At 40.6% G+C, this 16,344-nt stretch overlaps 1 protein-coding gene across 2 annotated transcripts in view; it reads left to right on the top strand.

Annotated features, from left to right (window-relative positions):
- Positions 1-16,344, top strand: part of antxr1c (ANTXR cell adhesion molecule 1c) — a 109,158-nt gene that overhangs the window by 35,691 nt on the left and 57,123 nt on the right. For both annotated transcript variants that reach the window (XM_017433646.2, XM_037981138.1), the window contains exons 3-11: positions 972-1,043; positions 2,495-2,576; positions 5,826-5,856; positions 5,948-6,021; positions 6,160-6,228; positions 7,112-7,192; positions 8,027-8,087; positions 9,561-9,659; positions 10,546-10,615. In XM_017433646.2, the coding sequence (XP_017289135.1) occupies positions 972-1,043; positions 2,495-2,576; positions 5,826-5,856; positions 5,948-6,021; positions 6,160-6,228; positions 7,112-7,192; positions 8,027-8,087; positions 9,561-9,659; positions 10,546-10,615 (639 nt within the window). The remainder of the gene's footprint in view (positions 1-971; positions 1,044-2,494; positions 2,577-5,825; positions 5,857-5,947; positions 6,022-6,159; positions 6,229-7,111; positions 7,193-8,026; positions 8,088-9,560; positions 9,660-10,545; positions 10,616-16,344) is intronic.

The following is a 16,344-nucleotide window of genomic DNA, read 5'->3' as shown; positions in this document are numbered from 1 at the left end:
AAACATAATTTTTACCATGCCAATGGTATTGGCACCCTTTGCTGCAAATCAATATGAAAACCCAATTTGGCTCACCTGTTGCAAATCACACATAAAGATCACTTGTGATGGACTGCCTCCACACATATGACATGAATTAACCAATGAATGATCATAAAGATATTCACTCAGCTATGCAAATCGTGAAGGGGTGCCAATAATGGTGAGCAGGACTGTAGGTTGTCAGTGAAGCACAGGGTCAGCAGGTACCCCCAACCCAGTCACGCCACCACCTCCCACCGTGCAGGCCACGCCTGGGACCTGACCTTCACCGCCCGGCACCCACAACAGCCCCCTGCAGGGAAAACTGCCTAACAGTAAGCAGGAGAGGCCCCCACACACACACCAGGCAGGCACCAGCCCACCGAGAAAGCTGGAACCCAGAAGGACGAAGGTGAAAGGGCATATACTCATCCTCCCTGGTGAGCCAACCTCCTGAGAGGTCTGGGGGAAGGACACCCACCAGTGCCCAGTGCAGCCCTCAGAACCCAAGCTGACCCGACATCCCCGGGAGCCATAGATCACTCGGCGGGAGCCCACCATTCCAGAACATGGCCCAAGCACACTCACGAACAACCCCACACCTAGGGGGAAGCAACCCTCAGGCAACCCCCCTACAATGTCCTTCAAAGTTCCTCAGCCACCCCCACAACACCAACCCCCTCCACACCAGCACAGGTGCCAAGATGATAGCAAAGGGAGGGATTGCGTCCCCCAAGCCCAAGCCCTCCACCATGATGTTTGCATGTGTGCCTAGGGTAGTGTGAAACTGAAACTCTATTCCCATTCACTAGAACTTTCTCATTTGGAATTTTCAGCAGTACTTGTATTTTACAGTGTAATCACCCGCTGATTTGTTTGTAGAACAGACTGCTAAATGATTCTTGTGTTGTTGAATTTTTGTTTTTTTTCATTTCATTTTCCTATTTCAGTCCCATGCTGAGGATGTCCTTCATCACGTTTAATTCCAGAGCTTCCACTATCATGAAACTGACAGAAAACAGGTAAACTAAGTTGGGTCAAATTAAAAAAACTTAGATCATTCAGTGTAACTACTGTCAATAAAACTTAGTTTTATTGTGGTTTGTGCTCAAAAATATCGTCTGCCCCTGAAGGCAAGAGACAGTAATGCTTTGGCCCATTTTTGTGTGTGTGTGTGTGTGTGTTTGTATAATTACATGGATTTAAAAAAAAACTCTGAGAAATTAATCATTGTATATACATCTACGACTGATTACCTTTTGAAGTCAATCCTTTTCAAGATGGTTGCTAAAAATAAGCAACATTAGCCAACATTGAACTGCCTATACTTTAGCCATTTCTTCATATGTTGAGCTAAAATTTGTTGTGGTAGTAGCTGACAGTCATCCCCAACACATACAGGACTAACTGGATATTTGAAATCCTGTTTTCAAAGTTTGCCTTTAACTATTAGAGTCAACTGTACCCGTATGTTAGCAAAATATTTATTGCAACACTGGACAGATTTTAATTAAACTGTCAGAAATTAATAACTGGTTTTACATCTACAAGTGTTTAACTTTTGAAATCAACCCAGTTTAAGATGGCTTCCACAGTTAAGTTAAAATATACAAAAATGCTATAACCTAACCATTACAGATATTGAGCTAAAATCATCCTGAACACATAGTCAGAGGACTATAGATTGTGCAGTGCAGTTGCCTAAAACTTTGGCATTAACTGTTGGCATTAATTCTGTTGGTCTCATAACAAAAAATCTAGTAAACCACCAGACCAATTTTAATGAAACTCAGAAATGTACATCTACAACTTTTTTTTCAAGTCATTTCAATTCAAGATGTCCACCACAGCTAAGCAACCTTAGCAAACACAAAAATGGCTATACAGTAGGTAAGTCAGTCTTACAGATATTGGGCTAAATGTGGTGTGTGCTGGTGAAGATTCTCAGTCATCCAGGTCATGGCAAATTCAAAAAAGGTTAAAAAACAAAAACATTTGGACTTCTATTCTCTTCTATTCAGAATAAAAGTCCAGTTGTTTTTGTTTTTTAACCTTTTTTGAATTTAAATGTGGTGAGGTTGGAGCTGGGAGTCATTCTCAACACATACTCTAACCAATGTCACATCTTGCAAGTTCTTGCATTATCGCATGACATTGTGCCTAACATAATTTTTAAGGTTTGACTAAAATGGCTACAACTCCATCATCTTTCATCATACAATATTCTAAGTTTAAAACTCTGGCATGAAAGGTGGTGATATGCATTTATGTATGGTAGGAATTTAATTGCTTTAGTTTCCAACATTGTCCCAGCTCAGTTTGCCATGTGTAGACTCCTGAACAAACCAGTGGTTTAATTCAAAAACAGAATTGTTTAAGTTTTAAGTGTGTTTAAGTTTTGTTGTTTTTTGTTGTTGTTGTTTTCAGTTGCTTTTGAACTCCTAATGAAACTGACTTTTTCTTCACTTTGCAGAGTGAACATCAAAAAGGGTCTAAATGCGCTGAGGAAAGAGAAACCTGGTGGAGACACGTTCATGCACCTTGGGTTGCAGAGTGTAGGCAAATGTTTAGATTCTTTGAGCAGGGTTCTGAGGTTATGAGCAACAAATGTCTTATCTGTTCTAGTCAGCTCTTTGAATGACTTCAGTCTGGAGAAGTATGATTAATTTATGACTGCTAACAGCAAGTCTGAACGGGGTGAGAATCCAAATGGATTGCTGTCATCTTACAACAACTCCAATTTAAAAGATTTACAGCGGTTCATACAAATGTTGTTTTACAAATCTTTACATCACCATCAGTTTCACATTACACTGAAAGTGCTACAGCTAGCTACTGCTGCTAACTGTGGTTACAAATAACCATAGAATAATAATTAACGGGAATGCGAAGGTTTATAAAAAAGTATTAACATTAACAACAATAAAAAAAAAGTGTGGCATTGTTTTAAGAGGGCAGGAATCCACTTATTCTCACTCATACTAGCTTTTAGCTTGATATTCAGGTCAGAATTAAACTTTTTTCCTCCAAACTAAGGTTGTTTACAGAGCTACTACTGCTTTCCTGTGTTTTAATGTTTTATACATGTTTTGCAATTTAACTACTTCTGCATACTTGGTGCTGTTTTAGTCATCCATATGTCAAAACATGCAGTTCATGCAGGAGAGGCATCCTATGACTAAGTTTTTGTAATTTTTATACATATTCAAAATATTTAATTTTACCTACAATTTTTCTTCAATAGAAATTCATCAACCTCATCTTTAGTTTAATCAAAATCACTGTTTTTTTTTAATCCACTTTGGCATACCCACTTTATTTTTGTCTTCTTATGCTACTGTTGTCAGTAGTGGGGGAGACAGAGGCGAACCCAGAGCACAGACTCATCTTAAAAGGAAACTACTTTATTAACACAAAAAAGGAAAAACAAAACAAATGGCTGACATGGCAGCAAAAAGTACTAACAATAACAAAAATCCAGAAATGATGGCAAGGCAAGGCATGGAACAAGGAAGACAACAAGCCTAAACAAAAGGAACGACCCAGTGAGGAGTGATTAACAGAGACCGGCTTTTAAAGACAGAGGGTGAAATGGCAATGAGTTGCAGCTGGGGACATGGCGAGAGACAGGTGAGGTGGGCGTGGCAGGCATGACCGGAAAATTACTAGATAGGTGAAAGGTGACAAAGAAAAACACAGAAACAAAGAACCAAATCCCAAAACACTGAAATCCATGACAGGGCAGACTTTGGAGACTTTATGATACTGGCTGGCTTGGGTGAAGAACATGGCTGCTGGTCTATGGATGCATTGATGAGTTGTCCTTTTAACTTAGTCATTTCATTAAAAAAAAGTTAATGAAAACAGGAAAGTTGAGGAGACCAGGTTGAAACAGATGAATATTTTCAATAATATTGCAGGTGGTGATGTTGTGTCTGGGTTCCGGTTTATTTTTCAATGAAGTAAACAGTTTTTGAATTTGAGATAGAATGTCCAGAAATTTGTCAGGAGAGAGTTCAGAGCCCGTTGCATGGATTAATGAGGGATCCTGAACTGTACTTGAAAACGGTGGTGATTGTGACACATGAACAGGAGTAGGTGGGGATGCTGACCTAGCTGCGGACGATGGAGGTGTGGTGCCCGCCACGGCCGATGGAGACGTGGTGCTCGCTGCGGCCGATGGAGACATGGTGCCTACCGTGGCCGATGGAGGCTTGAAGGCTTCCGCGGCCGGTAAAGACGTGAAGGCTGCTGCGGCTGGTGGTGGTGTGGAGGCTGCTACGGCCGATGCCCCTCTTTGTCGGTGGCAACCGTGAGTCACAGAAGGAAATGCCACCAGAAGACAGGGCCCATCAAGAAAACTTAGTGGGTGCTCTCTCCGCAACTCCGAAAGGATCCAGGTTTTCTCCTTCACAGAGAGAGCAACACTGGGAATGAGGTCTGCTGGGTTCTGATGTGACTGGGTCATTCTGTCAGTAGTGGGGGAGACAGAGGCGAACCCAGAGCGCAGACTCATCTTAAAAGGAAACTGATTTATCAACACAATAAGGAAAAACAAAACAAATGGCTGACGTGGCAGCAAAAAGTACTAACAATAACAAAAATCCAGAAATGATGGCAAGGCAAGGCAAGGAACAAGGAAGACAACAAGTGTGAACAAAAGAAATGACCCAGTGAGGAGTTATGAACAGAGACCGGCTTTTAAAGACAGAGGGTGAAATGGCAATGTGTGTGGCAGGCGTGACCGGAAAATTACTAGACAGGTCAACGGTCACAAAGAAAAACACAGAGACAAAGAACCAAAACCCAAAACACTGAAATCCATGACAACTGTTCTACCATTTTTGGTTGACCTTTTGATACATTTAGCTAGCCTTTTAATACTTTTAGCTTTTAGTTAGTCTTTTGCTACTTTTAGCTCATTGATAGCTTTTTGATACTTTTAGTTTTTAGCTAGCCTTTTGCTCCTTTTAACTTTTTGCTAACATTTTGCTTCTTTTACCTAGCCTTCGCTATTTTTTGCTATTAGCTACAGTGACCGACAGATGCAAACACATCTAAAAGTGCTGCAAACACAAGATGCAAACCCCAAAACACACAAACACAGAAAATGAAAGCAAAGAAAAAATGCTGCAAAAGAAATATACTGGATTCAAAGAAAATAGACAGAAGCAAAAGGGAAAATGCTGCAAATACTAAAAACACTAATAAACCCCAAAGACACCCGGTAAGTAAGAAAAAAGCTGCAATCTCACTCCACAAAACTGAAGTGCACCAGATCACTAGGGCGACTCGAGGTTGAATATTCACACTCCGTGGATTCAGTGGTGCCTTCATGCCTTTTGAACGAGTGCTGATAAGGCAGTGTTGGTCTGTTTGGTTTTTGCAGCAGTTTTCCTTTTCTTCTGTTTACTTTCTGTGATTCAAACATTTTTTTTTTGCAATTTTTTTCTTTGCATTTGTCTGCCACCATAATTAGCTAGTCTTTGCTACATTTAGCTTTTAGCATTTTGCAACTTTTAGCTAGTGTTTTGTTTCTTTTAGCCTTAACAACCCAGTTTCAGCTTTTTTTAAATCAAATTTCGGCATCAAATTCAGTCATTCAGCTCTCAGTGTTTACACAGCATTTTTGCAGAAACATTTTTTTTATTAATTTTTTAGTTATTCCTTACCTTTTCACAGAACCCCACCACTGTTTATCTGATTTGATCTGTCAGTTTAATGTGTTCATTTCAATTAAAATCAGCTTTGAAATAGTTGTTTACCAGTTTAAGTCTGACAAAAACATGCCATTGTCTTTACAGGCAAATGAGCAGATACGCAAGGAGAACTTTGGTAAGCATCTAATACCTTCTGCTTTCTTCAACCTTTCCTCTCAGACTCAGTTACATTAAAACCTACAGCATGTTTTTTCTGTGTTTTCCAGGCACAGCCAGTGTGATTATTGCTCTGACAGATGGAGAGCTGCAGGAGCAGCACCTTATCAGTTCACAACAACAGGTAAGGAATATGAGGATAACTCAGTTCACTTCAGCTGGGGCTCACATTAAAAGGTCAATCTACATAATTCTCTGTTTGCTAAACTGATGGATTTCAATACTTATACAGTTCCTATTTTTTTTTTGCTCATCTTCCAAGGCAGAGAAAGCAAGATCTATGGGAGCTATTGTCTACTGTGTTGGTGTCAAAGACTTCAATGAGACACAGGTATGGAATCAGGAGACATGGTTTGAAAAAGAGTTCACTGAAACACTAGATAACATATAGCATTTGCACTGTGCAATGTGTACTCAAAATTCCACTGTTGAGAAAAAAAACTTTAAGGAGTGTTAGATCTGTTTGAAACGAAGATCTTTTTGTATGAAAAAATTGTTGGTGATAAGGCATAAGCATTACAGCATCCTCATAACTATTCTGTTGAAATTTTTGTCTTGTATCTTGTCATGCAGCTTTGAAAACAAAACATGCAATTTATGCATCCAACAATGTAGCTCAATTGGGAAACATGCTATGACTTTTAGTAGCAGTACGTTGCACAACATAGATAAAATTAGCAACAAAAACTGTGAGGAAAAAGGTTATGGAGATGACTGGGACTTCACTGGTTTAAGAGAGAAAACCAAGCCCTGTTTGAGCTCTATAGCTCAGATATACTTCACAGTAGAAACATTTAGTGTTTAAACAGGTCACAGAAAGTTGGACGTGCATTGTCATGTTAGTGTCTTTAATGGTTTTCACACAAGCATAATTATGTTTTATGATTTTTACAGATTTTTCCACAGAATGTTCAACTGACAGTTCATGATGTCACACCCTAACTTTTGAAATGTCTAAAAAAATGTGTCTTTTCTCTTCTCACTCCAACAACTCTTTTTGATACATATACAAAATATACATTACAAGATATTTTATTGGAAATAGATCCATTATATGAATACAGACATTTTGCAACAAATAAACAGAGCCTGTATCAGCTATGACTTGGATTTTATTTGAATGTTTAGTTTTGTTTGGTAATACTTTAGTTATTTATCTTTTGGCTCTTCTTACTTCCCTGTGTGTCTTTGTCTCCATTTGTCTCCATCCACAGCTGGCCACCATTGCAGACACAGTAGAGCATGTGTTTCCTGTGTTAGGAGGTTTCCATGCCCTCAGGGGTGTCATTGATTCGGTAACTAACCTCCTCTTTCTGAAGACAAATTTCTCTGTAGCTGAAGCTTTAAACCTGGCTCCCCAAAGATCTGTATTTATTCTAATCTGCCCTTCTGCACATAGTAAAGCCAGTATCTTACTTTCAACTAGCTGTAATATGGGTGTGAAGTGGAGATGGGGGTTGGGAGGGTGGTTGGGGTGGTGGCGCCCACTCACAGTTGACTGAAAGATGAGGACGATGTGAAAAGGAAACAAATGAGCAATGGTATTTAAGACATTTTATTTGCATTTTTTTTATTTTAAAACAATCAAGTATTAATCAAAACCTAGCTTTCCTTGAAGGAATTCATATTGTCCACCACCTTTCAGTTTTCCACTAAGATTATCTTATGTTGAGAAATGATGAGTCATAGCCATTTTGGTCAAACCTCATATCTGAGATTATGTGTGATCTTATGCAACATTGTGACATCTTGCTGATGTGTAGCATTTAGAGTATGTGTTGGGAATGACTTTCAGCTGCCACCACATAAACTTTAGGTTATTATCAGTAAATTTGACTTTTGTGTTGGATTAGGTTAATTGACTGTAATGAACATCTTTAACTGTTAATCAAAATGTCATCAGATGTAGATGTACATCCAGTAGTTACTTTCAGAGAGTTTCATTAAAACCAATTCACTAGTCTAGTTCATAAAATATTTTGGTAACAAACACGCATAACCAGAGACAAAACCATTATTGTCCACCTTTTGCCTTTCACTGGCAGGCAATAATCTTGCCCAATACAAACAGACTAGTATCTTTAAAAGTGCAGTACAATCACAGCTGTCCTTTCTTTGTATTTTGTCAGATCATCAAGAAATCCTGCATTGAAATTCTGGCAGCAGAGCCTTCAAGTGTGTGTTCAGGAGGTGAGTTTGTAAGAAAACACGTTTACAGTCTCACACACATACACACACCTGAACCCCCTTGCTGCTGAAAAGTGATATATAAATAAATTTGACTTGACACACACTGAAATGAGCCCCTTCTGACATGAATGCAATCATCCCATAACTCCTCAAACTGTGTTCATTACATTAGTAAGTGCATTGATTTGTCTTTTCTGTGATGACAAATCCAGACAGAAACATTAATGTATACAGGCATCCTATTGGCTTTACAGGTTATTGTCAAAGGTGAGTAACTCGAGAAACGGAAGACACTGGACAGTTTTTCAAAAGGTAAGTGAGCTTTATTTACAGTGCTGGTTGGTGCTATGTACAGGATCTGGAGGAGAGAGAGAAGAGTAGGTAAGTTTGGGATCTTTGCTAAAGGTAGGCCGGTTGCAGGTAAGTTAGTTGGCTTGGTCTTACAGGTGAAGGTAGGTAGCAGTAGCTCCGAGGAGGTGGTCAGGCTTTCAGGTAAGCTTTGGTCCTTGATGGTTCCAGGTAAGTACATCCACAGGTGGACAGGAGACAGACAGGTGTAGATAGGTAGCAGGCTTGGCGGCTCACAGGTAATAGGACTTACAGGTACGTAGGAGGCAGACTCGGATGGCAGCTTGGAGACGAAGGTGTACTCGGGAACAGAACCAGGTATTCTGGACAGGTACAAACACACACAAGTTAATATTTCCTAGGCACTATCAACACGTAATGGCTGAGACAAATTACCATAGGCAACTGATGCATCAGCATTGGTCTGTTCCTCCAAACTGCCTTAAGAATGCTTGTGAGGCTGATCCTAATCTGGAGCAGCTGTGAGTCATCAGGAGGCCGGCCAATCAGGAAGTCAGGAGACACACACCAGGTAGCAGGATGGCAGATTGCCATACATCCAGGTCACTCAGATCTCCAGTAATAATAAAATGATAAGGATGCTTTAAAAACAATGACGTGGCTGCATTAACTGGAGATCAGTTGGAAATGAAATGTAAGGTAGACAACCTTCAGTCCCCAGCTAAAAAGAGAGAAAATGAGTTAGAGTAAAATGAACATTACATGGATATTAAAATGCAGTAATGCAGATTTTAATACGTTTTAATGCACAGAACCAGAAGGCATTTCACATGTTTTATAGAGCAGTAAATGACTTTTACTTTTCAAACAAATAGACAATGACTATTTTACAGAGCCAACACTGCACCATTTAGTACAGTTCAGATTCAGCTTCTTTGTGCAAACCTGTAACAGGTTGGAAATACACTTATGACAGACAACATAGCAACTACACATTAAACACCTTAATAGAAAAGGGTTAAATGTATCTACTGTATTTTAAATGACACATAGAGCATTCCTTACAACAAAATAATTCTGTGACACATGTGACTTTTGCTTGGAAGAATTTATTTGGGAAGTGTTTAAAATGTGAAAATGTTGATGTGTGTCTTGTGCATCCAGAGTCTTTTCAAGTGGTGGTTAGAGGGAATGGATTTCTCCATGCAAGAAACATCAACCAGGTTCTCTGCAGCTTCAAAATAAATGATACTATCACAGTCAGTGAGTAGACCCACACTGTCCTGCTATTTTCCCTTGCTAATAACTGTTAAATTCTACATAAAGTAGAAAAATAGCATTTTGTGTGATTGCTGCATGGCTTTGCTGGAATTATAATGTACGTGAATGTTTTTGTACAGTGCTATGAGATGACTTTTCTTGTGACTTGGTGCTTTATAAATAAACTGAATTGAAACTGAAACTGAATTGTTAAAGCTTAAAGAAGCAGAATATTAGCCAGACTCTAAAAATAGCACAAGCTTAGTTAAAAACAACAAAAGACTATCTCATATCTAAAAGTAATAGAATGGTAAAACAGAGCAAGTATGCTGAAGCAAATTTAAAAAAACATTTTTTTTGAAGGAACTGAAAAGACCAAATGTATTTATAGGGGGAAAATATTTGAAAATAAACCCATCCATCTCTGCATTATATGCTGCATATTCTGGAGTCGAGTCTCAGGGGCAGCAGCTATTTAGAATTTCTTTAAAAGAAATTACAAAAAACAAAACTTATAGCATTCATATTGTGAATGAATGGAACATTTTGATATATGTACAGCGAAATAAGACAAAATGTGCAGACTTATTTAAATTGCAAAATATGTATGTATAAGTAAAACACAGGAAACGCTGAACATGTATTCACACTATAAGTGGGCAATGGAAAATTGCTAATGTTGTAAAAAATTATTTTTATTTTATCAAGCCTAAATTTTATTTCTTCAAACTGATGACATTCAAAATAGCTATCTAGAACAGGTAAAATATTTGTTCGTAGCATTTCCACAGAACCACACCTCAAAACATCTGAACTGCTGCTTTAACCCAGTCACACTTTTGACTGTGAATGAGAAAAATGTACATTATCTTCCGTTTTTGCTCTTCAGATGAGAAGCCAGCTGGAATAGAAAACACATATTTACTATGTCCAGCCCCTGTCATCAGTGAAGTTGGAAGGTAGGTGCATCTATTTTTATAATTTAATCATTTATCTAATTGAAAAGTGATTATATCTAAACATTCATCTTTCAAATTCTTTGCATAAAGCTGATAAAACATATGAAGACTTTCATGTACCGTATTTTCCACACTATAGGGCACACTGGATTATAAAGTGCACCCTCATGCACTTCCCAATTTTTTTTTTTTACCAAAAACATTACGGCTTTTTACATATATAAGGCACTCCGGATTATAAGGTGCACTTTCATTTTTTGAGAAAGTTGAAGGCTTTTAAGTGCGCCTTATAGTCCGGAAAATACGGTACATGCACAAACCATAAATCCCAGTACAGCTAAGCAGAATATAAGTATTTATAGCACTACCAGGACATGCAGTGGGGAATCTCCATTGGCCCTTTTCCATAGGCTTGGCTCGGCTCTACTCGAGTGGACCCAACACAGGTTCAGAGTCCTTCCATTGGCTGGTCACACCCACTTTTAGCTTGCAACATAGAACTTACTCGACAGAGGTTCCAAGCAAGTGAGATGAGCTGAAGATTTGACATCAGCAGACTCCAGGCCAATGATTTGCTAGGGAGTGTCATTATTCATGAGAGCATCTCCTTCACAATAAAACCCTCTTTTTAAAACTTCACAACCACACCGTTAGTTTTTGTTATTTACTTTACTAAAAATATATAAAATATTTTCACATAAACCAACAATGCAGTACTATGAGGAGGTGCAGACAGCATTTTTATAAACTGTGGCAGAGAATAGAGAGTGGTTCTTATTTCACTTATTTACCCATAGGTGATAAGTTTTAGGCAGCAGCTCTACGAGGACCCATCCACATCGAGACATCACTCATTTATGGAAAAACCACAGAGACCGTGTAGAACCAAGTTGAGTCAAATTATGGCAAAGCAAGTTGTGCTAAGACTGGACAATTTGCCCTGACTTACATCAAAGCCGGAAACACAAGAGCACACACTTTTTTGCTGGCACAGATAAAAACTGTTGGATCTGGAATAGAAACTTACAAATCTCATTAAATCCAACCAATAACTCATCAAGCTTTTGTCCCAGCTGTTTAGCTTATGTAGGTTTTAAATTTCTTTGACATGATTAAAAACAGACAAAATTAAAGTCATATCATTTCTTAAAGGAATGCATATTGCACACTCATTTTCACACCTGAGTTTTAGACTAAGATCATCTTATGTTTAGAAATGATGGAGTTGTAGACGTTTTGGTCTTGAAAAATATGTTATGTATGATCTTAAATGGTGTTACTCATTCAATTTCTTGAAATGTCTAAATATTTCACATAATCTGTTGGTGCTTGATGTATGTGCTGTAAATTACAGTTAGCTACTGTGACACCAAATTTTAGCTCAGTAAATGTAAAACTCATTGAGGTATCTTGTATTGAACTGACTCCAAAAGGTAACTAGTTGTAGACAGGGATGGCTGGTATAAATGGACTAGCGGGTCCTCGAGTCTGCCTGTGCTCTGAGTCCAAACAACCTTTAAAAACCTGACAGAATGACCAGCTCAGAAGAAGACCTAGCATACTGCCCCTTCCTCGCAGGGCTCTCAGAGTAGGATTTTCTCCAGCTTCATCTCTCATTGAAAGTGTGCATTGACAAGCCAGCCACCTCATTCAACCCTTATATAAGACTGTATGCCAGAAAAGACTTTCTGGGGAAGTTCTTCCGCCTCCTGTGCATACTGAACTCATTGGATATGAAGGATTTGTTCAAGGGAGCACTCTTGGACTATTCTCTGCTTCTTGCTCACTTCAGAAGAGTTAAAACATCAGCCCCAAGCAAGTCCTACCCGTCCCCAGCCCCCAGACCTCCAGAGTCTCTGTTTTGTTTAAATAAATGTAATTATTCCTTGAAGTTCCTCGAGTCTGCCTATGTTCTGGGTTCAAACAACATTTCAAAACCTGACAGTTTAGGGCGGGGGTCGGCAACCCGCGGCTCTAGAGCCGCATGCAGCTCTTTGGCGCTGCCCTAGCGGCTCCCTGGAGCTTTTTCAAAAATGTTTGAAAATGGAAAAAGATGGGGGAGAGAAATATATTTTTTGTTTTAATGTATGCCTCTTTTACACAGACCCTTATTCAGAAGTCTGGCTGTACTCCGCTCTACTTTGCTCGGCTCTATAAAGACTGCATCGTGTTCACACCGGCCAGTTTGGTCGGTAGCAGAGGAACGCCTCCTCGTGTTGCGGGGGCGGGGCCGCGGGGTGGTGCGCTACTGAAACTTAGCGCAAGTTGTGTAAACAACAGAAGCGCTATGGACAACGTTGGCCCTGTATTGTTGCTGTTTTTTAAACTTATGGGGATTCTTCTGAGACTTCAGGAAGAGAGGCGCAGTGGAAGAAATGCTCTGGATGCCACGATTGTTGCACGGAGTAGGACAGCTGTTATCCGCCGGAGATTTCAGGCTTTACAGCACCTTCAGCTGGGGGACAGACGGCATAAACGTTGCAGGGTTAGCTAACGCTGTTGTTTATATTCCTACTGTTCGCGCTTTATGCTTGCATCTGGTCACACCCACGACCAATGAGTGAACAGGAGCTAAGCTTGCGCCGCCCACGAAGCAGGGCCAGCCCGGCTGGCCCGACACCGAAGCAGCTATATTAGCTATATTAGCCTATCAGATAGGCTAATATAGCTAATATAGATACATACAGCATGTGTTGCCTTTATTATAAGGCTTTTATAAGGCTTTTAATTTTTTGCGGCTCCAGACATATTTGTTGGGGGTTTTTTTGGTCCAATATGGCTCTTTCAACATTTTGGGTTGCCGACCCCTGGTTTTGGGTGAGGATGAAGGAGTAGTGGTGTTCTAACCAAGCATGTTGGGGCCTATTGGTCAAAAAGTCCAGCAACCAGTTACAGATAGAGGTACTGATACCCAGATCTGTGAGTTTGGTGATTAACTTGGAGGGATGACAGTGTTAATCGCTGAACTAAAGCCTATGAACAGCATTCTGGTGTATCTGTCCTTATTGTCCAGGTGTGAGAGGACTGAGTGCAGCGCTATTGAGAGTGCATTTTCTGTGCTCCTGTAGTTTTGTAGGGGTCAAGTGTGGTGGGGGAGACAGGATTTGAAAAGGCCAGAACAAGCTTTTCCAAGCACTTTGTGATGATGGGAGTGAGTGCTACTGGGCAGTAGTCATTGAAACAGGTCGGACTCTAATATTTTGGTACTGGAACAATGGGGGTGGTTTTGAAACAGGTTAGCATGACAGCAAGGGCCAATCACAGCTTGAATAAGTCTGTCACAACTCCAACCACCTCCCCAGAACGTTCTAAGCACACATCTGGGAACGCCATCAGCATTCAGCTTTCGGTGTGTTGATCCTGCTCAATACTTTTCCAAGACTTCCAGTCGATAGTAGTCGTGCATTGCTAGTGAGGTAACTGGTCTGCATCTGTGTTCAGGCCTGAGCTCCCATTTTGAGAGACACTGTCTTCAGCCACAAATGCCTTCTTAGGAAGTGAACCATGGGCTCCTACGCTCACGTTGTCGAAAACGTGCAAACGTGGACAGTTAGCTGTTGCTTGTCTGAAGACCCTAGTTTATCCCCATAAATGGAATTGAATGTATTGTTCAGGTCCGTCCCAGTGGGATGTGGGTGTCTTTTTACTGTTACTGGGTGTGGTAAGATGTTCATAAAAACAAGCAGCCCCAGAGAAACGGGGGATCTTCACAAGATTGGCCAGAAGTCCTGTTTGGCACAGACGCTGTTATTTTGAATAAACTCTCACTGTTCAAGAATAACTTCTGTCTGTCAGCCATTTCTGTGATCGATAAAGTCATCGCTGCGGACCCAAGAGAAACGTCCACCACCTTGAAGACACTTCACTAGCACTCTGGTTAGAACTTTACTTTATAGTACTACCAAGCCTTCCACAGTTACTTTTACGCTGTGTATCACGCACCTAACTTTCATCAGACATCTCTTCAATGACATCTTATTTCAGACATGTCTCAAAAGTCAACAAAATCGAGCAAGAAAGATGACACTAATGCTAGCCTAACCCATGCATCCATTTTCTTTACCCGCTTCTCCATTCCGGGTCGCGGGGAGCTGGTGCCTATCCCCAGCAGTCACTGTGCGAGAGGCAGGGGACACCCTGGACAGGTCACAAGTCCATCGCAGGACCACATATAGACAAACAACCATTCACACTCTCACTCCCACCTAGGGATAATTTTAGAGTCATCAATTAACCTAACATGCATGTTTTTGGTCTGTGGGAGGAAACCGGAGTACCCGGAGTACACCCACGTGTGCAACATGCAAACTCCACCCAGAAAGGCCCCAGGCCGGGAAGCGATCCTGCAACTTTCTTGCTGAGAGGCAACAGCTCTAACCACTATGCCACTGTGCCACCCTGCTAGCCTAACCTTCAAGGCTATTACATCGCTACATCGTGGTGTTGTCCGCAAAGTTCAAAGCCACTTTCAACCAGCTCAATGCCAAATTGAACCAAAACGGGCTCGTGTGAAGGTCTTAAAAAGTAGAAGCAGACAGCAGAATATTCATATTCTGGACCTATCAGAGTCTGCTGAGAGTGGATGCCCCACGGACTTCTTCTCTGACATCTACAGGCATGACACTATTCCATTCCAACCCGAGTCGGACCGGGCTCATCAATCTCTCGCCCCAAAACCAGTGTTGGACCAGCGGCCAAGCCCGGTTATCTTATGACTACACCATGTCCAGGTGAAGGAGCTCCTCATTCGGGTACATCGACGCAGAGGAAAGCTTGGTCTAAAGCTCGCTTTGCTTTCCCCTGCCCGACTCTGTGTGACTTTACCTGGTGGAAACAGAAGGTGGCTTGGCTCTGTGGACGAGCCACAGAAGTACATTGACACCTAACCTCAGTCTTCACAGCGCAAATAATGACCAGTATTTAACTTTTCTCTTGACTGATAAGCAATGTGCTGTTTCTGCACTGGCTGTGTTTATGTTTTTGCTAAACTTTTGTTTACTTGATGTGAGTGTACATATTAGTACAGGACTCTGCCCATATCGGTCTGATTATTTAACACTTTCTGGTTATCAGTGACTTTAAAAATTCAATTCAATTCAAAGCTTTATTGTCATATGCACAGTAAGAAACACGTTTCCCTGTACAATGAAATTTCTACTTTGCTGCCCACGCTGGATGTCAGACACAAGGTAAGATATGAGATAGTAGAATCAAATCGAAGCATGCAATAGAAAATAAATAAGTAAATATACATTTCCAGAAATACAAAACAATACAATACAATCTATATACAATGTGCAGTAGTGTGGTAGTGTTCAACATTATTATATTGCAACAGTCCGTAGTAGAATTGTCTAATCATACATGTGCAGCTGTATGCAGACAGGTAAACAGTATAAAGGTAAAGTGCAGTGTAGTGCAGTTATTTATGTGCCATTAATGTAAGTTATTATGGAAGCCATCAGCTCAGCTGTTTAAGAGTCTGATGGCCGTGGGAAAGAAAGAGTTCTTAAATCTGTTAGTCCTGCATTTCACACTTCTGTACCTTCGGCCTGAAGGGAGGAGTGTGAATAGTCCGTGTTGGGGATGGGTGGGGTCTCTGGAGATGGAGACAGCTCTCCTGTGGACTCTGCGATGGTAGATGCTGTGCAGAGAGGGCAGTGCAGTCCTGGTGATTTTTGAGGCTGTTTTAACCACTCTCTGCAGGCGTTTGCGGTCCTTCACAGTAG

Source organism: Kryptolebias marmoratus, linkage group LG2, assembly GCF_001649575.2.
Source record: "Kryptolebias marmoratus isolate JLee-2015 linkage group LG2, ASM164957v2, whole genome shotgun sequence".
Classification (NCBI taxonomy): Eukaryota; Metazoa; Chordata; class Actinopteri; order Cyprinodontiformes; family Rivulidae; genus Kryptolebias; species Kryptolebias marmoratus.
Note: the sequence above shows the minus strand (reverse complement) of the source record. Positions and strands in the feature narration are given on the sequence as shown.